A 26,412-nucleotide genomic window follows, 5' to 3' on the forward strand; every position below is an offset into this window, starting at 1 on the left:
TCAATATGAATATATATTGTGGGTTGGTGCCATCTTGTGGCCACTGAACACTGTTACTTAAGGGGAGGTGGTTCATTTCATCAGACCGCACCTTTGTCTAATAGAAAAAAAATATTTTTGCGCCATCTAGTGACATCTCTGGCAATTACAAAGCTTTTGGCGTCAATTACTCGAAGATTTTGCCCATGCTATGAAATAATGGAAATATAGTGGGAAAATAACAATCCCAAACCATCTTATACTACGCCGTCTTTCCTCAACGGGAACAATAATATTTATTATCCAGTGTTAAGGCACACATGTGGAAAATACAACATAACATGAACAATGATGCATTCAATGGCCACCCCATTTCTTTGTGGGAACCAAACGGAATTTTTGGGGTGGAGGAACGTCTGAAAATGTCAAAGTGCTTTTAAAGGTTCTTTTTCTTTGGCTACTCAAACGTTTTTGTCTTTTTTTTTTTTTTGGTTCCAGCTGAACACGAGCACAGAAAAACTCTTTATAAGACCTTCAAGTAAAAAAATGGTTGCAAGCGTAACGTCCAAGAAGGTTTGGTTTTTGGCAAAACATGACGTCACCTTCATCCCAGCTTGATTGGATATGAAAAAAAAAATGAAAAAAAAAAATGAAAAAAAAAAAATGAAAAAAAAAAAAGATATGAAGATGCAGCCAGGAGGAGTTGCTAAACTAGGCTCGGCTTAGCTAAGCTCAGCTTCCTGGCTGCAAGGTGACCCTTTCAAGGCATCTTTGGTAAACACTGTTAAAACACAATGAGACCATAAACATCAGTCCCGCAAGATTGGGCAGGAATGTCTTTGGATTTTTTTTTTTTCCCACTGGAATGTGTAGAAGAGGCATTAGCGTTAGCATTCATCCAGCAAATGTACATGTGAGAGTATTAGTGCCACACCACAATAGTCCGGTAATGAATTGGAAGCTTAACGAAGAAAAAGTCACAATGAAGTGAAATGTGAAGATAATTCTTACTTTTTCTTAAAACGTCTCTTTTTTTTTTATATATAAACATTCAACTTTTCTCTCATTTGACTTTTTTTCCTCCTCATCATTTTAGTATTTTTCCTTCTTGTTAGTGTGGCACTAACACTCTGCAATGAACCGAGGTCACTATGTGCTGAAAACAAGTCCTCTTAAAAAGACACATTCAAGGCCGCTGCTGCGTCAAAGCACTTTGTATGAAAAAAAAAGAAAAAAAAAAAGGAAAGAAAATGTATGCGTCGTTTCAGACCCGGTCGGTATCGAGATGCATCTTCTGTGGAAAATGAAGCTTTCCTGGCAAATATAAAGAACATCCAGTTCTTCCAACTCCTCAAATAACATTAGATAAAATAAAGTACCTATTCGCATCCTTTATAAAAGAAGCTCTTTGGAAAAATACAATTATAAAAACGTGCAAATTGGAAGAAGGGGCGGGGGAGGGGGTGGCACTTCAGCTGACGTTGAGTCTCTCCCGCGAGTTCCTGGTGTACTTGACGCCTCCGTCGGGGGGGAGCTCGATCCGGACCGACAGACTGGCGTCGGGACGCTCCGATTCCTCATGGTGGCGGCGGGGGTCTTTGGCGACGGAGGATTTGGTCTCGGGGTCGGGCCATGCTCCCGTCTGCATCCTGCTCAAGCTTAGGATGTTCCCGCGGGGGTCTTTGGCGGGGAGGCGGTCCAACTGTCGACCCACTTGGACAGGGCTAGGAAAGATCGTGCCTTGACATGCCCGGTAGAAATATCTGCAACATACACGCATGTCGTTATCGTGACTAACGAGTACCGCAACTTTATTGAGTTACAAGCTGCCACTTAAGACAGTTTTGGACTTATTGATGTGAAAAGAAATGGAAAGCCACAGTCTCTGATGCACTTTCAGATGTTTATGAAAATTGACAAGCAGCCAAACACACAAATACAAAATGTAAACACTGAGAAGGAGCATAGAGCAGACATTACATATATTATGCACAAAACATTATAACAATTTACAACTTTTCTAGCAATTTCGGAGTTTGCAAAAAAAAAAAAAAAAACCTACAGTAGACATACACTATGATAAAATATATACAGGGAAATACATCACTCATATTTTGATCATTTATAATCACACCGTGTCTTGAGAGTAAGCGAGCAAGCAATGTTAGCAAACTTACCTGTAAAGTTACAGCAGGAGGATGAGACGTAAAGCTTGAAATAAATAAGGAAATGGCAATTCCAGCTGACAGCAAGTGAACTTGGGATTCCACAGGGCAGTCAACACAGAACGTGGAAATGCCGCATGCGTAGAGATACATCATAGACTCATGAGTTCGTGTAGCGCCCCACCTTCAACCTTGGCCCGAGCTATTGTATTGAAAACGAGCTACTACGCATATCAAATTTTTCACAAGAGTCCAACGGTAATGATTTTTGTGCCCTGGACTGAAAATGCATTTTAACTCATTTCCTCCCAAAAACGTATAAATACGTTCTATTTTAAAAGTTTTAAGTGTCCCAAAGACGTATTTATACGTTTTTTATGCTAGAGCATACAGAAGGGTTTGATGCAGCCTCTTAACTGCAAAGATCGGTTGAAAAAAAAAGAAGAAAAAAAAAGGTAGTTATTACACAAACAGTCAGCAGGTGGCAGCAGAGCAAAGGAAATTAACCAGGGCCATGTTGGGGGGGAAAAAGCTCAATTACTCACAATTCTGAATATAATCGTAAATAATGATGAAACTTAGCTATATTCTAATGCTAATTGCTGCAAAACAGAAACAGCTAGAAATATACTGATGAAAAAAAAGAGACTTTAATCTTTCTTTTGGTAGGTTCCATGTTTTATAGCAATAGAACACAATATTCTGCGGGCCTGCAGAATCAGTCCAAATCCAGTAAAACAGCCGGGAGGGAGTAAAGGGGATTGCTTCTGTGAAAATGGCTGGGAGTGAATGAGTTACCAACAAAGATGACATCATTAACTATATACTGTTTATCCTGGTCATCAAAAATAAGTATACACATATTTTAAAATATTTTTATATTACCGTCAATATTTTCATTAATTTTTTTGTCTCCAAGGAAAGTAATATGCCTTTAGGGGCGGCCTCTATTGACCAACCATCCCCGGTACACTATAAAACGATTTTATTTCTCAGCATTCCCTTTATTATGTAGTCATATTTTGCAATATACTACTTTTACACAGTTGCTTCTATGACTACAGTTGGGGGACGTACCTGGGCAGCAGTGCGGCTGCCGGCGTGATGAGGCACAGCAGGTAGAACGCGGGGTCCTGCAGTAGCCTCTGCATGGTCCAGTAGGGGTTGGAGGGGGAGTAGCAGGTGGGGCATGAGGCGTTGTAGCACAGCGCCACCGTGAAGAACAGCGCCACGCTGAAGCCGATGGAGAGCCAGTTCATCCACGTCTGGAACACGAGGTAGCAGATAGACATTATGTAGACTAGCAGGTATCTAGTGAACAAAATCTCTAAAACCAGTTTGTCTTTGAAGGACACCTAAAATGGCAGATTTGAAGCATAATGGCAGACTGTGTGTGCCTTTTCAGGCATGGGTTCTTGTTTCTTTTTTGTGGGATGAGTCCTATCCAAAATTGTGTACACTTTTACAAAAAATAAAAGAGAAAAAAATAGTATGGATTCTTTATCATAGGTATTCTTGACGTCCCTAAAACTTTTCCAGGACTGAGGTTTCTCACCCAGGTTTTGGTCTCCACCCCCAAGTGCAGCAGAATGGTGAAGACAGCAATGGTAGTGACGGGGGTCCCCCATGTAAACAGGTCGGCGTCTGAGTCAGCGTAGGCCTGAGGAGGAAACGATTGCAGTTAAAATGCAGGAATGATGGCAACGGATAAATGAAACTGGGGGCGGGGACACTCACAAAGTAAGGAATGAAGAAGCAGATGAGACTTTGGTAGAAAGCGTCGATCATGTTCATCCAGAACATGTATGGCTTGTATTCCTTTCAAGTGAACAAAAACATCCATAAATTCAAAGTTGACAACATCAAATCCTAAAAATCCCGTTTCGGCAATTTGTCTTTTCGGACATGACTTCTAAAGAATTATTATTATTATTTTTTTTTTATGAGTCTACTCCTAATAGACATACCCACCAAATTTCATGTTGCTCATTTAAGCTGGCTTTGGGGGATGAATTTTCCAAAATGGGATTGTTTTTAAAGTATGTTCACAAAAACAAAACAAACAAAAACAGAACTGATGGTTCCTAAAAAGACTTAAAATGGCTGTTTCCAACCAAAACACAGCAGATTTTGTGTGTCTTTTTGTGGTTCCAAACCTGATAGACAACCACTAAATTCCATGCTGCAAAGTTAAACTGTCACTTAAAGTGGCCGAATTTTCCAAAATAATATTTTCACAATAAAAACTATCATTTGTTACAAACAAAAATGGCAGCATTTGCATGTCTTTTCGGGCAAAGCTTCTTGGAACTTTTTGGTGGGTCAACTGTTAGACATACCCATCAAATTTCAGGTTGTGAGGTCAAACTGGCTTCAGGGGCTGAATTCGACAAAAACTGGAATTTTCTTTTATATTTTCACAAAAGAAAAAAAAATCCCAGGTGTAAAAAGTCTGTTTTAAACCAAAATGGCTGTCTTTTAAGGCTCTTTTGAGAATTCTTTTGCAGATAAACTCCTGACACATATGACCACCAAACTTATACTGCTAAGTTAAACTATGAGGCAGAATTTTCCAAATATGAGATTTTATTATTATTGTTATTATTATTATTATTACTTCTTACACATGTTCACAATATAAATAAACAAAATAATCAATTCCTCATGCTTAAAATGGTTGTCTCTAACCAAAATGGCAGAACTTGTGTCTTTTTAGTCTCTTAATTTATTTTGTGGGTCAATTCCTGACAGACATTTCCACCAAACGTCATGTTGCTTAGTTAAACTGGCTTTAGGGACAAACTTTTCACAATTAAAAAAAAAAAGTTTGAAGTACCTAAACAATTACATTTTTAACATTTTAACAATCAAAAGGGGTGACAAAGAAAAAAACAAAACAAGGGGAGAACATGATGAAGAAGTGGAAATGCACCCACCTCCGAGTTCTGTCCGTTGACGTAAAGCTGAGGTAGTTGCTGAAGCGTCTCGGCCGACACGTCCTTGTCCAGCGTGCCGGTGACAAGTTGCGGGAAGGCGGAGAACATCAGGTTGAAGAAGATCAGATACCACTGGTCGATCATGGCCGAGCCCGAGAAGCCGCAGTAGAACTGATACCAGAAGATGAGAGCTACGAACATCTGCGGGGAGTAAGAAAAATAACAAAACAAAACATGGAAAATAACTTAACAAATGAGACACAGTTGTTCTACTAGTGCGCTGAATTTATGGCGACGTACGGCGTTCTTGTAGAAGAAGTAGAGGATCATGTTGGCCAGGCGTGAGTAGCACCAGTGCCCGTGCACCAGCAGCAGCTTCTGGAGGTAGCGGAAACGTGGCAGGGCAAAATCGCTTGCCATCACCGCCTGCAAGAGATCACACAAATCTGATCTTGAATCTACCCCTTCATCAAAAACCTCCAATAAGGCAAGCCAAGCTTATGACCCTGCATTGTAATTGCCGGCGCTAACCCTGGGTGACATGGTCAAGCGTTAGCGGCCTCGTAGCATAGCTCTCCTAGCTTTCCGCTGATCTCTAATAAGCAGCGTCTCGCTGGGTTCATCATCAGGCGATGGTGACCTGGTTGTGAAATGTTCCTCTCAGCACACGTGGGAGCGAGCTTTGTCCCTTTAAGAGCGCATGTGACTAATGGTGATTAATCTGGCGCACCAGCCCATAGTTACAGACGGGAGTCTTTAACAGATGTGCTTGCCCGCGACTTAATTGGGAGTCTCTGTTATTGCTATGCAAGATCACCTTCCTAAGAAAGGCGAGCTAAGCAGGAATAGGGGGAAGATGATCATGATGATGATGATGATGATGACCTTCGTATGACATTAGTGTGGATGCGGATGCTGTAAATGAATGCCGACCATGTTAAGGCGCCCGCCAGGTTTGTAAAACACGCCATTAACAGCCATCAAAGGCGTCCTTCCACCATCTTGAACAATAGAAACGAGCAGAACGACTAGAAATGATCCACAGTCAAATAAAGCCCCGGCAGCTTGATCGCATGCTCTCGTGCAATGTCCTTGGCATGATGAATTGTGATAGTTACTTGCCAATTATGAATTCATTCATTGCCAGCCGTTTCAAAGCAGACATAATAACCGAATCTACCAAAAGTTAGAGCAGACTCCCTTCTTTCACCGGAAAAAAAAATGTTTCTAGCTTTTTCTATTCTGTAGTAATCAGCAGAAAATGGTTTGGGTTAAAAAACACCAATTTCGGACAAAAGAGCAGAGAAAATGGTTAAAAAAAATACATAAATAAATGACTTCGCTGCTAATGATTTTTGGCTGTTGTGACACCTCAGAACAAGACTGAGAAAGGGCTTTTGATGCTAAAATAATCATTTGAATTTCACAAGCGAGCTCAGTGAGAAGCTCCTCCACGCTTACCCGTTGAAAAATGAACAGGATGCATATAATCGTTGGCGGCAGTAAATATTTGGATTTTAGTTTACGAAAAGAAATGCCCAAGTTGTGAATGAGTGATGAAAAACAACAGCACGAAAAATGAAAATGAGCAAAATGACGAGATGTACGGTAATCCATAGAATGAAAAAATAAACAATGTACTTGGAATGATAAAGTGAACATTATATGTATTGTAGTACTAGTAATAGACCAATTATTGGCCGGACCGATTATCAGGGCCGATATTCGGCATTTTGGCGCATATCAGTATCGGACCTTTTTAAAAATCCCACAGAAGATAAGTGATCAATTGAAAACTGGGTTATTTTGAAATGTTAAATTCTCTTCTCGCAATCCCGCGGGCTAGTTTCTGCTTTGAGGATGCACTTATTTCTTTTTTTAATTTAAATTAAGATAAGCACATCAAAGATTACAAATTCAATTTTATTTAAATTTTGTAAAAATTGATTATTAAGCCTACTTTAGAAAACGGATATTTCCTTTTAATTTTACAAGAAATGCTGCTTCGCCTGCAACCTTCCTGCACTTTTTGTGCAGAATTAAGACAAAAATGTCTTTTTAAGTAAAAAACAGAAAAACAAAAATCTGTTAGCGGCCTGGATTGACCACTAATGGTCGATATCGGCACTGGAAAAAAAGCATATCGGTGTATCATTAATTATTTTCCAGCTCATAATGACGGCCATTACCTTGCACAATATAAATTAACAGAAGGATTCACCTGCATGCCCTCCTGTCCCGATATGCCTACGCCAACATCAGCTACCTGGATCATACTAACATCATTGGCTCCGTCACCTATGGAGAGGAAAACAAACAAACAAAACCCCCCAAAAAACTTTTCAGATTCCCTTTTTAACTTGGCTTTTGATGGTGATTCCTGTGCCTTCATTTTTCATTTGACTTATTTTTACTTGAGTCGACTCGTATTAGTAGTACTCATGAAGAGTACAACTCGAGCTCTATATCAAGGAAATTGAAGAACTGCGTCCGCGGCTGCTTACCTATGGCCAGCGTCATGACTTTGAGCTTGTTGCGCACCAGTTTGACCACCATGCTCTTCTGCAGCGGCGTGGATCGGCAGCACAGCACCGAGCGGCAGCTGCGCGCAACCGCCAGGAATTTGTCCTCCAGGCTGCGGTCCAGCGCGTAGGCCAGGGTGCGGCCGTCGATCACCAGGCCCAGCCGGTGCACCGCGGCGTGGGCGGACGACCAGTGCGGAGGAGGAGGATGGGGAGACGGGTAGATGTGGAAGGGGGCGTAGTCGGCGTGAAAGGCCTTGGCTGAGCCGCACAGGAATTTGGCCTGGATGTAGTGTAAACTCTCCTCAAGGAGAAGGGAACAAGCCTCCTGGTTCAACAGAAACAGGCACGGTCCAGATCAAAAGCTGAAGCAATGCTAACCTGCTTCGCATCTGGACGACAAGTACTAAAAAAAAAAAAAAGAAAAAAAAAAGAACATTGGACTAAATAGAGACAGTGATAGACCACAGGTTTGTTTTTGACAGGACGAAATGTGCTGAAAGGAGATGAAGGGGGCTGAAAAGGAAACAAAAAATGAATTCACAGAAAACATCAGTAGCTTCAGAAAATTAAAACAAAACAAAAAACAAAAAACAAAAAAAAAAAGTCAATATAGCCCCCCCAGCTCACCATTGAGTCCGCATTAAGAGTCAAGATCTCCTCTTCGGGGTCCAGCAGCTTGCAAGCATACGCGATGTTGACAGCCGTTTCCTGCTTGTCGCCCGTCAACACCCAGATCTGCAGGCCGGCCTTCCGCAGGGCGTCGATGGTTTCGGGCACGCCGTCCTGCAGCCGGTCCTCGATTCCCGTCGCGCCTGTCAGGAAAATAGAATAATACATCGAAAAGGGACATCACGAATCTGTCAATCACCTCTCCAAGAGATCATTGATGTCATTGGTTTGTACTGTCCGTGTGTCCAAAAGTGTCTATAAGTGATTTTCACTACAATGATTGTGTGGAAGTCATAGTTCAGGTCATTCCAATACCCACCTTATGGATAAAAATGTGTTTATATGGGGTGAGGCATTTATTTTTTTCTTAGTGGCTCTGCCTCCATCTATCTCCACTAAGCTGCAATTTGAGTAAATTCCGGCCTAGACATTAAGTTTACCCAGGAGCTGGAGGTTGGTCTCCAGACGCAAGGCTGACTCGAACAGTAGCTCCTCCCGACCCTGGATGGCCGTCTCCGCCTCTAGGTGGCACTGCAGCCAGCAGGCGTATTCCTCTTTGCTCAGAACCTGGAGGGGATAAATGAGAGCAAAGAATTTAATCTGAGTGAGGCCCTGGAGAATTAACCCAAATAAGAGCAATTTTATTTGATATCCTGGATATCAAGCTTAAAGTACATTTACTAGTATGTTCTTTGTCCTCACTATTCAATGCAGTATTTTGTTTTTTTTTACCTTTACTAGTAAACTTTTAAAACTACTAGTACACAGTTAAAATGTACTTGTAAACAATGCTGCACAAATAACATTACAAGGTATACAAAACTGTACACTAATTGACATCTGCACAACTAGTACAGCGAGCGCTAGATGTTAACTAGTAGAATGTTATATAATGCTACTAGTTACACACTACACTACTAGCAACACTTCCAAACATATATGGTAAAAAGATAAATAAATAAAAATTGCCAAGAATATAAAACGAGTTTTCAAAATTGTGAAAACAAATAAATAAATGTACTTTCTATGTTCTCAAACACTGTGAGCATGTCTGCTGAAATCACACCCCACTCAACTCAAATGTCAATCAAATACCACTTCTACAACCTCTGAAAATGGATGCTACCTGGCTCATATGCTGTTGCAGGGTTTTTCTGCATCACAACTCAGCTCTTTTGCATGTCTCCTTGACGTGCGCACACTAAAGGCCAACAATGAGGCGCTCTAAAGCCATGCCAGCGGAATATGTGAAGGTAAGATGTTTTTTTTTTTTTTAAGGAGTAGGAATCGCTAGCTAACTGGACATCAGAATTACAATTAACTGCTGATGCAAAGAAAAGTACATTTTCAGCAATTATGCATTTTTTTAATATAATGTCTATATAATGTATACAGAAACAAATCTTTGAATTCACTTTATAGGGTTGTTTTTCTAGTGTAAAAAGTGTTATTCAATCTACTGAATTTTCCTATGTGAGGAAAAAGTGAGGACAAAGAGGGTACTAGCACATGGACCTCAAGCTGGATGGCAAAGATATCAAATAAATGCTGAAATAGTTTTCCAAGGACATGTTTTACGGCCACACTGTGGTGACGGTTTTCACACTGGCGTAAATCAGCCATGTGGGATAGTGGCACAGATCGCGGGTGAGTCATGAAGAATGCCACCGCTTTCGGCCAGACGGGATCATCTGCCCCGAGTTTCATAACTGGAGCATCACCGAGTTCACCAAATTACCTTTTTGGCAATGCAAAGCGTGCGGAGGCCGTCAGCAGCGTACTGGTTCAGGTAGTTCTGGGTCCTGTAGATGATCTTTTTCTGCCGTTTGCCCTTGGAGTTACCTTGGAAACACAACAGGAGGAGACGGAAGATGCTGATGAGATTGGCAGAAGAGGACTGACACGTCTGTGCTACGTTTGGACGCTCACCAACGCCATCTGTGTTCACACCTCAAAAACGCCAGCCGCCATAAAATCAAACTCATAAGCGGAAACATTATCAAGAGTCCCCGAATATTTTGTTTTATGTCGTAAAATCAAATGTAGCTTTTGAGCTCAAAATTTGGCCCTTCTCTGATTTAACAGCTCATATCGCGTTGCAGCGCAAACACCCGACAAGGTTTTCTCTCAATTACTCTCTAAACGGTTTTAATATGATCCAATATCGTGTGTGTTTTCCCCGTGGGGAGATGCACATGATCACCCGTCTTGTGTCTCCCGGCCAAACAACAAGAGAGATTGCCAGGATGTAATGTAATAACAGCACAGCTTGCAGGCACTGATAAGCTGTCAGCCATCTTAAGAATTATGAGCGCACTCTCGTTATCTTTATTAACTTTTGCCAAAATGTGTGTGTGTGTTTTTTTTTTTTAAACATTTAGACAACCTTTACCAGAGAGATAAAATGACACAGCTTACAGAAAGAAACGACAGAAAGTGAATGTGAGCAGATCTGTTAAACAGGAATGAACATTTTATCTGGCTATTGGGAGAAAGATGAAACCAAACTTTCATTTGGAGATCCTTCAAAACAGCCAAAACAAAGCCACAATGATCTCCAGACTTAAACCCGATAGAGAATGGATTTAAAATGTGATATCAAAACAACATCAGGAACAAGAAGTGGAAGGTTTTAGACATGGCCAAGTCAATCTCCAGAATTAAACCCTATAGAACATATATATGAGGTGCACAAAAGGAGTAAAACATCCTGACGTAATGGAAGCATCGCAGCCAATAGAAACACTCATTGTAGATGAGTGCTTCTGATAATGTTTAGGCCAGCAGAGATCACCAGTGAGCGGACGTCACGGCTAACACTCAGCAAGCAGCAGCGTCAGCATAGCGACACTCAACAACTCCCCAGTCATGTGAATAGAGCCATTATGAAGGATCCGCCTGGCCATGATGTTGCACTGGCTCTGCGTTCTAATTGGCTGCCAGCACCCAACGGTGAAACACAGTAGTCAGTGTTGTGCGTGGGGCCCAATGAGGCCTCTGGACCGGGAGGAGGTGGGTGGATGATGGGAGGCTGCCTTTTATTGAAGGGGAAAAATGATGTAACCTGGACGCTATTGCACATAATGCAGAACCAAAACATGAAAGAGTGTCAGAAACGTTACTGGACTTGTGTCACTTAAGATATGTTTCAAACTAAACACCAACAACAAAAAATATTTCTTTCTTTAGAAGAGTCGAGCGCTGCGGCAGAACAATTAGTGGCTGCTTTGCCAAGACAATGCGCCTGCTCACAATGACCTGAGCATCTGACACTTCCTGGCCAAGAAGTAAATCGCCGCAATGTTCCTAAAGTTCCTAAACTATTTTCTCAAGCTCAATAGCCAGCTGCTAACTTGAGCTAAATACAGATCAACCAAAATATGCCAATTTTTTGCCTATTTTTTTTTTTTTTTTTTTTTTTTTAAAGCACGCTAACACATTACAACGAGACAAGACACTGAAACACCTCCTACCTATAAAAAAAAAAAAAAAAAAAAAAAAAAAAACGTTTTTAAAAACTACTTTTAATTGGGTAGGTCGGGCTTAATGTGGGAACACGGAATTCATTGGTTACATTTTTGACATGCTTGTGATTTATGTCTCGACTTGGGATATCATTAGTTTCATATCACATTATAACACAGGCATGTTTGCCAGCGATTGTCAAATGGCATGCTGGGAAATCGCCAAGAGTTCTGTGCGACTGCGTGCAAGGTCTCTTTTGTATGCCTGGAATAATAACATCCCCAATAGGACGATAAATAGAACAATGATTTGACACCACCGAGGGAAGAATGAATGGCACAAGCAGGTTGTGATTTTTTATTTTTTTTTAATAGGTTCAAGGTAAGCACTGAGCTGTCTGGGAATGGCACCATTTCACATTTTTCTCATTACTTCTTTTAAACCCATCATCACCTCCCTACATCTTTTTGTTGTTGTTGTTGTTGCTGCTGTTTACGTCACATGTACAGTAATTTTTTTTCAGACATCATTTCATCTCCACTTTTTTTCCCCTTTTGACCCACCTTTCCTGTTTCACCTATTTTCCCCTCTCTTTTTCCTTTTCATTTTTAACATCTTATGTAACTTTAGTGGAAACGTTTGAGGTGCGGTACAAAGGGTGGATGAGGAGGCTGGAGTGTTAGAACAACAAAGACCCTGGCACACAGATACTACAACTTTTAGTATTACTAACATGACACGTCATTGAGGAACACTCTGCTGTGCCCAATGAATGCACTACTGCAGGCCTGCTGGATAGTGGAGACATTCTGCGGCCTATCACTGAAGAGGCGCCTTCTAATGCCCGAGCACATTGAGTGTGATGGTGGAGGCCAATAGTCAAAACAAAATGTATTAATTGTTCTTCCTTATAGTCAACCAGCAGATGATAAAGCACAAAAAAATACACTTAAGACCTACCTGTGTTGGGGGATTTAATGAGGTCCATGATGACAGAGTCGGCTCCTTTGGTATAGACGGTTATCTGTTCAGTGAGCGGGTGCTTCACCACCACGGACATGCGCTTCCTGGTGGAGTCGAAGACCAAAGTGTGCAGCAGCTCAAAGTTCAGCTTCCCCAGGTGGGGCAAATCCACCGTCATTTGGTCCGGGAGACGGCCGACAAGGGAGCACTTGTAGGCCCTGGCGGCGTAAACCAGCGCCGCTTCGTCCGGCGACTCGGCCTCGTAGCGCAGGTCAGCGCCATCGGGGCTTCGGATTTTACCGTCGCAGGTGGGAGGCGAAGAGCTGAAGGCGTGTTCCGTCACCGCCACCGCGGCAGCCTCCTCCTCCAACTTGGTAAGGGTGTTCTCGGCCGATGGGGAGGACAGCATGCTGGAACAGCCCTTGGTAGATGAGCGGTTGGTGGCGAGGCTCGACGAGCTGCTGCTGTTGGAGCCGGAGGTCAGGCGGCTCGGTGTGAAGCGTTTGATGAAATCTTCAATGGTTTTGACCGGGGATTTGAGCTCGAACCGCGTCCGGACCTGAAAGACACACATGGGTATAATCAACGTCATGCTCCAGTGACCCCTCATTTTAGATGGAGTAGGCAAAAAAACAAACAACAACAACAACAAAAGCTTAGCTTCGCCTGTCTGTCTGGGATACCTGTTGGGTGAATACCCTAATAGGAGACCTGGAATTCACCCTGAAAATGGCAGTTTCAATTCAAACCAAAATGGCTGACTTCCTATTCAATTTCAGGGATGGGTCCTTGAGAGTTTTTTTGCACATTCTGTAAAGATAGAAATTTCCCCCCAATGCCTGTGATGTTGCCTATTTTTCCAGGGGCATTGCTGAGTAAGAAATATCTGCCTCAAATCAAATCAAAATGGGCAACTTAATGTTGAATTTCAGGTTTGGACCTTGTTTCATGTGTCCTGTCATAAGACAAGTCCACCAAAAATTGCTGACTTCCTGTTGGGCCCTAGAGACTTTTTCGTGCAACCAGTTGTGACAGATATGTTCCCCAAATTCTGTGTTGATGAGTTAAACTGGTTTTGGGGGCTATTTTCTTCTTCTTTCCAAGTGTCAAAGGACTGCTACAAACCAAAATGGAGGACACATATTTTTTCATTATTGAACATTCGGGGTTTTTGTCAACAAAAAAGAACACAGAGACACAAAATACTGTTAGTGCCACACAACATTTACATATAACCTTTTTGCTGGTCTCTTTTTCCCCCTTGAGGCCGGCAGCACAATAGTGGAGCCAAGTGACTGACTGTACGGCCCCCTGGCATCCAAGCCTTATCACATGCATGCATCTTGAACCTATAAATCATTCAGGTGAAGCCACAAGGGCGTGCTAACAAAAAGGTGAACAATCACAGTGGCATTAAAAAAAAAGAACAAAACAAGAAAACAAATACACGCGGGTGATATTTCCACATTTCCGACTTTGATTAGATGGTGAGACAAGCTGGTGCACGGCTTTGGAAGGACAGGATATCACCTCTGACCGGGACGGCCACACCCACACAAAACAAAACACGGATACATGTACATAATAACTGAGAGCAGGCTAGAGCACATCAAATAAAAACAGTGTGCTATATGAGAAAACACTGAAAGCAAAAATAAAACGCTTCCTTGGTCAAAAGATAGACACATCTTGGGTGTTACATAGTGGAAAAAAAATAAAATCAATGTGAAGTAATTGACAATCATTCCTCCGTACATGATTTTAAGAAAGGCAGTTGTACATCCTCTCCTGTGATGAAAAGGAATTGGCAGGCTATCAAGTGAATGGGGACTGTGGAAGAGGATGGGTGATAATGGGGACAATGGAGGACGGTGGAAGACAATGTAGCACCGCTGATGACAGTGGGGGAGGGCATACAGTGGGGGGGACAAACGGTGGAGGACAAGGAAATGACATTGGGGGTAAGCGGAGGATTATGGAGGGCCAAACACTGGGAGAATGTTGGGGACAAATTGGAGGTTGAACAGGTGCGGCATCATGAGGACATGTGCAGATCTTACCTTGTGCCGCGGCTGGTCAGGGGAGGACACCACCACCGTGTTGCAGAGGGTCAGCGCGATGAAGAAGTCCATGATGTCACAGAGGTCGGAGGGCAGCTGCGACATGGGCTGGCTGTGGAAGCGCATGAAGTCCATCTGACTGCCGCATTCGTTGACTTTGTCCATCAGCTGAGGGTCGGGTGTGATGTCCTTCTCCTGAAGCACGGAGGGACTTTTATCAGTGAGTGGGGGAGCAGATGGCCGAAGAGAACGGTGCGCAAGACAACAGGGAAATGGGGGGGTGATGGAGGACAAGGAAGAGAAAACTTTTGGAGGGCATGGACACATCGTAGGAGGACAGGGGACAGTGAGTGTGAAGAAAAAACAGTGGAGGACAACAGGGGGAGGCAATACGAGACAATAAGGATCAGTAGGGGACAAAATAAGCAGGAAAGTGAAAGACAGTAGGAGAAATCAAAAGACAATGAAAGCCAATGGAGGACAGTTGACATACAGACCATGGGACTGCTGAAGGCCGTATGCTTGGACAGGATGCTGGCCCTCTTGGCCTCGGCCCTGCTGCCCGTCCTGCGGTGGGATTTGGTGCTGTGGGAGCGCAGGACCACCTTGACGCTGTGGTGGCTGCCCACGCTGTCTCGCCTGGGCAGCGTGCCACCGCGGGACGGACACTCCTCCTCCTCCGAGTCTAGCTCCTGGTACATGGCAAGTCTTCTTGCTGGAGGACAACACAGGCGGTTCACTATGATGTCACTCCTTCTTTAGGGTGGCAAAACCTCTACAATCACTTCTTCGTTGTTATTGACTAACTGATTACTTGATTTAAAAATATAAACAAAAAGATATATAAAACAAGAGAAGCTTTGGAAGAACGTCGGCCTCACCGTTGGCGTCGTGCGAGTACTCCACGCCCGCCACGGTGCAGCGGCGGAACACCATCTTGTTGTCCGTGAGCGTGCCGGTCTTGTCGGAGAAGATGTACTGCATCTGCCCGAGGTCCTCGGTGATGTTGAGGGCGCGGCACTGGAGGTGGGAGTCGCTCTCCTCGTCGTACAGCTCGGCGTCTTGGTGGATGAAGTAAACCTGGCAGATCTTCACGATTTCGATGGACACGAACAGCGAGATGGGGATCAGCACCTTTGGGGGGGGGTGAAATCAGACTATGTTGGCTGAAGCGAAAATAAAAAATAAAAATTGATGAGAAGCTAAGAGAAGTAACGTGACAAGATTTACCAAATGTGTAAACATGCTGAGTCTGGTCGGAATGGCAACTTCAATCTGAGTACATGTTTTAGAAAATTCCACAACAATGGTGGGGACTACAATATTTAGCCAAACATAATGCCTAAATAACTACAGATAATAGTTAGTAAATAGCAATGGCTAAATAGTTACAACAGTTAGTAAAAAAAAAAAAAAAATGGTTAAAGAGCTATATTAACAAAAGGCTACAGAGTAATAGGCTAAAAATATGCTAAAGAGCTAAAAAGTACAACAAAAACAATAGCTAGATTTGGGTAATGACTAAAGAGCTACAATAGTTGGCAAAAAAACAATGACTAAAGAGCATAAAAGAGTAACAAGCAAAGGAGTAACAAAAATAAAAATATATATATAAAGCAATGAGTTGAATGCTAAATATGCTAAGCTAAGTAAAAGTTACAGCTTAGCAACTGCTGCTAACAGTGTACCTGAAACGTCAACAAAAAGTCACGTGTTACAAAGTGCATCGAGAAATGTCACAGCGGGACAGAAAATGGAAAATCCCTGTCCACAAATATTTGTTTGTGCATACTGACACAAGCTTCACATCTGACCAGCACAAGGTGACATTTTTTGGTTTTGTTGGCATGTCAGCAGTCAGACAAACAGCAATAAATCAATAAAACCTGACCCTTAAACAGAAAGAGTATACACGGCCATTTGTAAGTGCTAGTTGACAACAAAGAGCACCAGATGAAGACACACATTAGCACAACTCGTAAGGTAGCTGAATGGCGGAAAAATTAATAAAATGATAAATGGAGTGCACTTTTATCTTGATTGGACCCTCAGCTAGAGATGATACTGACCTGCTTTTGTGAACAAACAACTTGAATTTGAATCATTTGTGACTGGTGTGGTGCATTTGAGTCCTCTTTTGACAACTGCTGTTTAAGTGAAGATGACTGCTACATTAGCTTCTCATGTTGACGAACCTCTGTATGCTAGTCACATGTTACCAAAAGGTAAGGTGTTACATACCTGGAAGACGATAATCATGGTGAGGAAGAGATAGATGGCCGACAAGACGGGCGACAGGTCTGTGCCCTCCGGACTGAGGACATCAAAAGCGGGCCTTTTATCGCCATACTGAAACATCCACAGGCCGTGACCTGCATTCATAAGAACATAACGTCACACATAAACTACATTGTTTTGGATCTTTTTTGGTTTCTATTTCCTGCTCCTGATGATTTTTGTTTCTCCCGTGACTAGTGTCATACATCAGTGTTGCTTTGCTTACCCGTTTTATTTTGATAGGTTTCTACTTCCTGTTTGTGTTCTCTATTCAAGTTGGCTTGATAGATCATTTTTGTATCTCCCATGAATTGTGTCATACATCAGTGTTGCTTTGCTTATCCGTTTTATTTTGATAGGTTTCTACTTCCTGTGTGTGTTCTCTATTCAAGCTGGCTTGATAGATAATTTTTGCATCTCCCATGAATTGTGTCATACATCAGTGTTGCTTTGCTTACCCGTTTTATTTTGGTAGGTTTCTACTTCCTGTTTGTGTTCTCTATTCAAGGTGGCTTGATAGATGCTACAAATGACTGACCAACTATTTTGTCAACAACGGAGTTTTGTTTTTTGTTTTTTTTGGACTTTGATTTGGATCAACGTGATTGGTGTCATACATTTCAAACTGAGCACACGTATTGGTTGCTTCTGTTATTTTATTTTGGTGGGTTTCTACTTTCTACATTGTGTTTTCGTTCCCCAATCTCATTAACTTGACAGGTATCGACCAACTTTAAGTCAACAAGTTTCTTCTTTTTTTTTTCTTTTTTTTTAACATCTTCCATGACAAGCATCATTCATTAATGTTGCTTTCGTTACCTGCTGTTTTTACTTCCTGTTTTTGTTCCCAATGAAACGACTCTTCACTGGAACACGTATTGACCTTTTGTAAACAAAAGGACTTAGATTTGGCTCTGCGTTAACCGGTGTTGTGAATAGTTGATTATTTTGGTAGGTTACTACTTTCTGGCTTAGCTCCTCAATCACATTTCCTTTTATAAAACTCCCAGACGAAGACCAAGTTTGTCAACAAAAGACTGATTTGGATGGCGTGCGTGTGTGTTACACTGCAACGGTCACGCACCAACAGCAGCAAAGGAGCACATGACCAGCAGGATGATGACACACCAGAAGACGTCCACATTCATCTGTCGCTCCAGTTTGCTGCGCTTGTAGCGAGGCCCGTTGTTGTTGAGCATGGCTTTGGTCTCGTGACCTGCCGACACGCACGCGAACACATACACGGTCATATACGTCCCGAGGCATCGTGTCGTAGGGGGGGCGTGTCGCTCACCTGCGTAAATGACAATGCCCACCGCCTCCTCCGTGTTGCGGATGGTGCAGCCCCTCAGCAGCAGGTTGTCTTTGTAAAGTGCATCTCGGCGGCCACTGCGGTGGATTCTGCCCCAACGAATCAAAGTCAATGGTGATGAAATCAAAAGATCGCACGCTGCTCAAGGTACAGGGAACATTAGGCAAATCATGCCAATTATGCGACATGGAGGACGATTTGTCGGTTCTGCACTTCCCTTGGAAAATTGGACGATTTGGGCTTATAAAAAGGAAAAATGACTGATGGCCTGTTCAGTGTGAAGATTTATGGATTTTACACTGCGAAGCGTCCTCCCGCACCCCCGTGGCAGAATGTCACAGAGGACAGCATCCATTTATAGCGCCCAACACCTCCTGCTCAATCACCATCTAAAAACCGCGGCAGTTGGTCTTTCCTCACCCAGAGAGAGAGAGAGAGAGAGAGAGAGAGAGAGAGAGAGAGAAAAGAGAGAGAGAAAAGAGAGAGAGAGAGAGAGAGAGAGAGAGACCTTATCTCAGCGCAAATTACCAGAAAAAAACAGAGTCTAATTTGATAATTGGTCCCTGACTGACCTTCACATTATGCTCTTTGCAGATATTCACATTCATGGCACTTATCAACAATTACTCGCCATGTTCAATATTTTTCATGTTTTTGGTGTTAGTAATTTTGCATTGTGTAGTTTTCATTGTGGAGGCTATTGAAACAGTATTTTTTCCCTTGAGGATGTATAACGAGTCGACAATCAAGCCAAGAAGAGAGATGAAAAGGAACACCTTATGATCCAAAGCATAACACATTATAAGTCCAACGTACATCTATGCATTTACAGGCATCTACATTTAGACCAGGGTTATTATAGTGTTTGAATTTGAAATTTTTAACTCAATATTTTTTGACATTCTCAATTTTCTTCCACATTTACTAAAGTACTATGTTGTAACAATGCATTGTACTTTTTTGTTTTAAGGTAGTAAAAAAAAAAATATATTTTATGTTTTGATTGCCAGTATTTTATGATGGATGTTTCACCTTGATAAATAGAAAAAGTATTACATAAAATCACAAGCATAGGTAAAAAATATTTAGTAAAGCTGACCTCATAAAAAATGTAAAAGCTGATTAAGCAAAAGCATACAAAACATACATTAGGTAAAGTAGAAAAGATATCAAGTAGTAAGAGAAATCATTAAATAAACATTTTAAAGTTGAGAAAAATGGAAACACATTTGAATAAAAACAGAAAACATTCGTTTTAAAGATAGAATGATTCCAAAGACCAAACCAAACCCTGTAAAACAAGTTAAATTTTGTTTTAATTATAAGAACAGAAAAGGTAGTTTTTTTTCGTTAAAACAAAAACAGAAAACCTATTACCGTATATAAAATTTTAATCTTCTTAAAAATTATAAATAAACATATAAAACAATCAAAGTTTACAAGCCTTATGCCAAGCTACGATACTCACATGTAGCCTCGGAATCGATTCAAATCGTTGTTGGGCTTCTCGCACTCGATGACGCTGTCATACTTGGACGGGTCAAAGTCGCAATCCTGCAAAACGAACCACGCACCACGGCCACTTTATTAGGCACCTCAGCATAATTCCGAGGACGGGAAATGACGTCGGCTCACCAGGTCGAAGAAGCTGCGCACCACCTGCCGTTGCTTGAGGTTGGTCTCGCCGTCCAGAGTGGCCGTCTCGATGTGACACAGGCGGTCGGGGTCGCTGGAGCTCAGCAGCAGGACGTCGGCCGGCAGGATCTCGTTGCAGCGTAGCTGGATGAAATCGCCCACGTGCACCTCCTTCCAGAACTTCTCCACGTAGCGCCGCTCTGTCCTGATGACAATGAATGACGACAAAATTAGACCAGGATTGACATGACATTGGGCGCCATGGGTGAAATTGATCAGGAAGTCATCCATTTTGTTTTGTGGCCATGTTGGTTATGACAGGAAGCATTAAAAAAAAAAAAAAAAAGTCTTGAAATTATGCTCCAAATCGAACAGGAAGTTAAAAAAAAGAATTAAATGATAAATATTTCTAGCACAAATTAAAAACCCGAGGTATCATGTAAAAATAAAAAATAAAAAATGCGCAAAAATGTACGTGTGATATACTTTCTGTCCTTTACCAAATATATTCTCTGTGAAAAGAACATTCTTGCATTGAAAAATTTTAATATGAAATGCAGTTATTGCATCAGCGCTCTAAAGAGTCACTGCTATAAATATGTATCAATTTATTCAACTATTATTACAATTGAATGTAATATTGAAAATTGTTAGTTTTAAAGTTATTTACATACAATTATTTATTTGACTGGTGCGGCCTAATAAGCGCGATTCCATCGCTGCATGATGTCACAAATGGTGCTCAACATTCTTCAAAATGCATGTGTGATGTAAAAAAACAAAAAAACAAACAAAAACAAAACAAAAACAATGATCAATGGCGAGTAAAACCTTGGTGGACATGTTGACGAAGCTTCAGAGAGACGTTAGTGTCACAAGGTCAACACGAGAAAAAAAAAAAACCTCAGCTGGGTTTTTCTATTTTTAGCCTTCATTATAATAAAATGAGTTCACTCTGTTCTGATGGGAGAAGAATTCTCATACTGTATTCATTCATATGCACACATTTCATGATTCCCTAAAAGAATGAGGACATATTATGAAATACAAATAGATATTATGTTGCTCTATCATAACCATAAGTGCCAAACAATTGTTTGGAGGTGAGAGAAAAGACTTTTTCCGTTATGAACCCATATTATATTAACGCTGTAATTCAGCATGAATTTCAGGCTTTTGCCAGAGACAGGTATAGAAAATTCCAGACAGATGAGAGGTGCACCACTTACATTCATCTTTGACACCAATTACTGTACGTCTTTCTTATTTAGACACTGTGAAACATTTTGGGCATTAAAAACTGAACATACTCATTTCGGTGGTAGTCTTGCAACAGCAAACCCAGTTAGCTTGGCGGTGTCCTCAGCTTAGAAATATGCACCATGACCAATGAATTTACAGCTTGTTGATCAGCAGAGCACATGACTTTTGCCGTCTTTTGACCAGTGTAACCGCAGTGTACTCTGCCGCCACATAGCAAAGTCACTCTGTTGCTTTCTGACTCTTGGCTTTGTCATGTTTGACATTGAGGAATCATAAATACAACAATCACAAATTCACAATCACCCCAACCCGAGAAAATACTGGAGGGATATAATGGTGCACGTAAAGTATTTGTATTCAGATATTTTGGTACAGTACAGAGACATGGTGAATATAGCCAATCGTCAAGCGAGACTGGAAGAGTTACAGAAAGGCATAAAATGGACGTCGTGGCTAATGTCTTGGTTTATGTGCTCGTTCTCCCGTTTGAGCGATTTAGCCCCGCATAGACTTGAGAACAACCCTTACAAATGACATAAAAGAATACATATTATAAAAGGGTATAAAAATACACACAGGCTAATATTCTTTATCCTCTGCAAAGAACAGCTCATATAACCGTGACTGCTTCCATGTATATCACAATGTCTGTACTATACTGCCCCCCAGGTGGCTAAGGCATGCACAGCAGAAGGAATGGCACAACTTTGTCCATTAAAAATTTAACATGTTGCAAAAACTGTTCAATTTATTTATATTTTCTTTCATATGGTCATTATTGTGTTTTTAAAAGTCCGTATAATACATAGTGTGCTTTTTTTCTTAAAAAAAAAAAAAGTACAGTTCTGCTTAATTTCAACATAAAAAATAAAAAATGCACTATACAGTTAATAATCGCACTCAATATGTAAGCAAAAAACATTATTATGAAATTATCGTACCATTTTATCTCTACTTTTGACCAAAAAAATGAGTACCATGTGAAGGTTCAAACAGAGTTCACTGCAAAACAACCCAGTCCAGTTTCTCTTCCAGGTGGAGCCAGCGCGAGAGGTTGTTTAGTTGACACTGGAGTTCCATCAACAAGGGCCAAGTGTTTACTCATTGTAAACTTCACTGGATGCTTCGAGTCCACGTTTACTCACAACCCCCGCCAGACCAAATCGCTCAAACGGGAGGACGAGCGCAAACATCAATGCTTCCATTATCTCAACTTTTTGTAAATATTAGCATTTTGGGACACAAGCAGGAACTTCCTGCGCGCCGCCGCCGCCTTGCCACGTAGACGGCGGCATCACCTGGATGGAGTTGCATGCGAGAAGGACTAAAGGCGAAAAAAGTAAAAAACACAGAGCCTTTTGACTAGTCTGAATTATGCTCTGTATATATGCGCCACAGCCACGCTTTCATTAGGGTAGGAACACCCCACAAACGGGCGGAGGACTCACAAGGACACTGGACATATACATGTTAATGCTGCTTAGAGTGCATTACTTTGTGTTGATACCAAAATGTATACAGTATTTGCTAACACATTTTCTGTTCTACTGACCTGTTGCCTACGTTTTTTTGTTGTACTGCAGTTTATTGCATTTTATCTTAAATCCATGTTTTTTTTTTGTATTTTAAGTAGGTAAAAATATATATTTATGTATTTATCAATATGGACTGATATGCAATACTTGTATTGAATATCAATATATCATCAGCATATTCTGCAGGAGCCAGATAACGGTTTTGATCATTTAAATTAGGTGTGCTGGAGGAGGGAAATATCTAAAACACGAAGGGCTGAGTTTGACACCTGTGTTTATTCGTCGACTTGGTATCTGTAAGCATTCAAGAGTTGAATACTCGCACTGGTATGGGTCAGACTCTAAAAAGAAAACATGGTATCAAATGTCCCTACTGGAAATGCAAATTTAACATAAATCCCTATTTACTGTTAGAAACCAAGGTACTGTAATATAGTTTCACTTTTTATTAATAATAGGTGAAGCCCTTATGTCAACTAGAATCAAAAAACTATTTTGTTCTTAGAAGACAAGGTATTGCAGTTTTTTGTTTTTTTTTAATGATGTACTGGTAAATAATTGGTGAAGTCCAATGTGTCTGCTAGAAACAGCTTTTTTGTTGTTGTTGTTGTTAATAGAGTTCAGGTAGGTTGATTTTTTGTTAGCAATTCTTTTTCTTACACATTATAAGACAAGGGTTTTTCCAACCGCTTATTAAGGACATTCAAATATTGCCCAAAACACAATCAGCAAAATAAATCTGTTGATTTTTGCCATTTGTTCTCTTCTAAAGTTAAAGGACGAAGTGATGTAAAACAGTCAAAAGTTCTGCCTGCAATTTATATCTTCATTGTGATAAGTGTTAGGGGACCAAAAAACAAGTTGTTTTGTTATTTTTGGATACAGTATCGGAATTCTGTTCTGACATATATCAGAATCGGTATAAAAAAATAAAAATCTATACCAATAGAAATATACGGAGGTGGCAAAATTTGTTAGAAAACTATGTACTTTGATCACTGCTTTTGAAGGATTATGGGAATGGGAAACGTTTGTGAAGCAACTTTCAAAACAGTAGTTTTGTCACTGGACTTGTGTTACTCGCCTGCTGTAGACAAGACAGTCCATGTGGTTGATCTCCTTGTCGGACCTGTGTCTCCGGTAGTCCTCCCACAGGTCCTTGATAGCCGTGACCGACAGGATGAAGACCACCGGGGCCAGGGCGAGCTCAGGTTGGAAGGCGTTGACCACCGGTACAAAGTTGAGCAACGCGATGAAGACAAAGTAAACATTGGCGAAGCGGTGGAACTGTTCAAAGAGATTCTTGGGCAGGAAGGAGAGCACCGTGTACTTGGTGGTTTTGATTTTGTTGTCGGCGTAGTGTCGGTTGGGGTTTTCGTCATCTTCGCCGAGGACGTTGGCGTAGACGCAGCGGGTTTTACTCTCCTTTTTACTTTTCTTCTTCTTCTTCAGTTTGACTTTGGACGCGGCGGCTCCTTCGCGGCTCGCCATGGCCGACGAAGACCTCTAATTTTTGGGGAAGGGGTGGGAAGCGACGCCACAACTTTTTTTTTCTTGTACGGCAGGGGCAAAACAGCTCGAGGTAGCGGCTAGGTGATCATTCTTTTCCCCTCTCTGGTTCGGCGTTTTAGTTTCCTCGCGAAAACAGCTCCCTTTCATCCATGTCCTCGCTCTGCCCGTCCGGAGGACAACTTTTTAGCTTTGGGGCTTGGCCCCTCTTTTTTTTTTTTCCCCCTTACTTCGGGAAGGATGCTGACTTTGGCCCGCCCCAATTGCCGATCTACAAGCAACCTGGATGCGGCTAACTAGTTAGCGTAACCCATAGATTACATTGAGCTAGCTGGCTAGCATTAGCTTATGTAGATCGTTACTCTTGACTGGAAACGTGAGACCCCGAGCCCAGCCCGGCTGCCCCCGGACTGCCACGCGGTATTCTCGGACTAGTTATGTACCTATCCTGTCCACAGGAAGTTAGCGGGCCGAACAGAAGCTTATTTTCCGATGCATGGGAAGGAATGAGCTACAAATACAAAAATGGTTTTTGAATTTGAGGGGGGAAACTCGGATTTCAAAGCCAGTGGTACCTTGAGATACGAGGGACCCTACTTACGAGTTTGCGTGACACGAGCTGATTACTTTAAATTGGGAGAAAATGCTATAGATACTAGCGCTGAACTCAACTGATCTGATTCTACAGCAAGCATTTTGGAATAGGGAACACATTGTATATGCTTTGTCATAAGTCAAAGGAACAACAGAACATTTTAGATCAAATGAGTGTTATTTAAGCTTGAAGACTGGCTTCAGTGAAGCGGTCAGTACGCGGAGTGACTTGGCATGAGCTGTGGCTGATAGCAGGTCTTGAATGAAAAATGCATTCTGTTACCGCTTGTGGGTGTAACACAACTGTAGCGCATCAGCAACTGTGTTACCCTTTAACCACATACGGGTGTTGCATTGTTGTCTGTAGCTTCTAATGCTAGCATTAGGAATTTCATCAACTATGAATGCTCCTTCTGTGCTATATGTATTACTTAATATCTATTTTAATAACATTATCAAATAATACCAAAAGAAAATGACAGAAAATAAGTAGTTAATACTAGATGCTCACTGAATTAAAGCTTCGCGTAAGGACTTTAGAGGTCTATTTTTCCCCTGAAATGTGGGTGTCGTGCAAAAAAAGCCAAAGAAAAAGCAAAACGAAGACTGATCAGGGTCCTCACGAGCTCATTGACGTCTGACATGACTGTACAGTAAGCTGTGATGTTTAGTGCAACTATTTCCCCAAGCCCTTTTTTTTTCCAGATGGGAAATCAAACCCGAGGACTTTGGGTTGCAGGTTGCTTGATTAAACACTTGTGCACAGCTGGAATAATAGAACGGAATAAAAAAGAAGTGTCTCCTGGGCATCAATCCCATCATATAAGGCTTGACTATTCCAGGTATTTCCCCAATATGCAACAGCACCGTGTTGTAATAATGCAGCCTGATGCCTTTGGAAGTCGTCCTGAAAAGACAACATGGAATCAATTCAGTAGAGCCATTAGTTTATAAAAAGCCTTCAGCTTTTCCAAGGCATGATTCGTCAAATGTGAATCAGAAGAAATATAAATAATAAAAATGGATGAGTTCTTGGCGTGGAGAAGAATTCCAAATATCACCAAGATTGAGGAGTGAGGAGTGAGGTGCGTGTGAGATCGCATTCCGGCCTTGAAAAGTCAGGAAAGGGGGAAAAAAATAGTCATGTTGTTGCACTCGAAAATAAGATAAGAAAAAACGTAAATCAAATACAAATCATGCCTACCAAAACATGCTGATTATTAAATGAATTTGTGTGCACATTGCTATACAGCCATGTTTTGCTAGTCAACGTTAACAAGAGTTTTGCTCTGACCAACCAACCAGGGGATGGAAATATGTGACTGGAGGATGATTTTGAATTTTGATTGGTTAAAACTGCTAATATATTTTATGTGACATGTGCCAGCTCAACTGATTCTAATGGAAGATTAGATTGACATAGCAACACATAGAGGCTGAAATGTGATTGGACAAAAATCATCCACATGCACTTGAAGCAGTGCAGCCAAGAGAAACACTACAAAATGAAAAGAATAGACTGCTG

General features: G+C 41.5%; 2 protein-coding genes across 4 annotated transcripts in view; one reads left to right on the top strand and one right to left on the bottom strand.

The window, feature by feature from the left end:
• Positions 1-236: 236 nt before the first annotated feature.
• atp10a (ATPase phospholipid transporting 10A) lies at positions 237-24,545 on the bottom strand. Its single transcript, XM_077533725.1, has 21 exons — positions 23,869-24,545; positions 19,987-20,191; positions 19,820-19,905; positions 18,334-18,440; positions 18,124-18,255; positions 17,004-17,134; positions 15,644-15,896; positions 15,260-15,477; positions 14,763-14,957; positions 12,700-13,261; positions 10,013-10,116; positions 8,715-8,841; positions 8,233-8,417; positions 7,585-7,930; positions 7,302-7,378; positions 5,381-5,506; positions 5,081-5,281; positions 3,882-3,962; positions 3,700-3,804; positions 3,222-3,409; positions 237-1,742 (listed from the first exon to the last, which is right to left on the bottom strand). The coding sequence occupies exons 1-21, from the start codon at positions 24,273-24,275 to the stop codon at positions 1,451-1,453; spliced, it is 4,128 nt and encodes a 1,375-aa protein (XP_077389851.1). The 5' UTR covers positions 24,276-24,545; the 3' UTR covers positions 237-1,450.
• LOC144026756 (ubiquitin-protein ligase E3A-like) overlaps positions 23,836-26,412 on the top strand; it is a 117,535-nt gene continuing 114,958 nt past the window's right edge. The window contains exon 1 of one of the 3 annotated variants that reach the window (XM_077533735.1): positions 23,836-25,729. The gene's annotated coding sequence lies outside the window, so the exon portion shown is untranslated. The remainder of the gene's footprint in view (positions 25,730-26,412) is intronic. The other 2 variants (XM_077533738.1, XM_077533737.1) reach the window with 2 other exon arrangements.

Source organism: Festucalex cinctus, chromosome 10, assembly GCF_051991245.1.
Source record: "Festucalex cinctus isolate MCC-2025b chromosome 10, RoL_Fcin_1.0, whole genome shotgun sequence".
NCBI lineage: Eukaryota > Metazoa > Chordata > Actinopteri > Syngnathiformes > Syngnathidae > Festucalex > Festucalex cinctus.

Coding starts and splice junctions, on each gene's coding strand:
- atp10a (XM_077533725.1), bottom strand. CDS start 24,275: ATGGCGAGCCGCGAAGGAGCCGCCGCGTCCAAAGTCAAACTGAAGAAG. Junction 13,262..14,762: donor CTGACCAGCCGCGGCACAAG/GTAAGATCTGCA, acceptor TGTGTCTTTCAG/GTCCGGACGCGGTTCGAGCT. Junction 8,418..8,714: donor GACCAACCTCCAGCTCCTGG/GTAAACTTAATG, acceptor TTTTCCTGACAG/GCGCGACGGGAATCGAGGAC.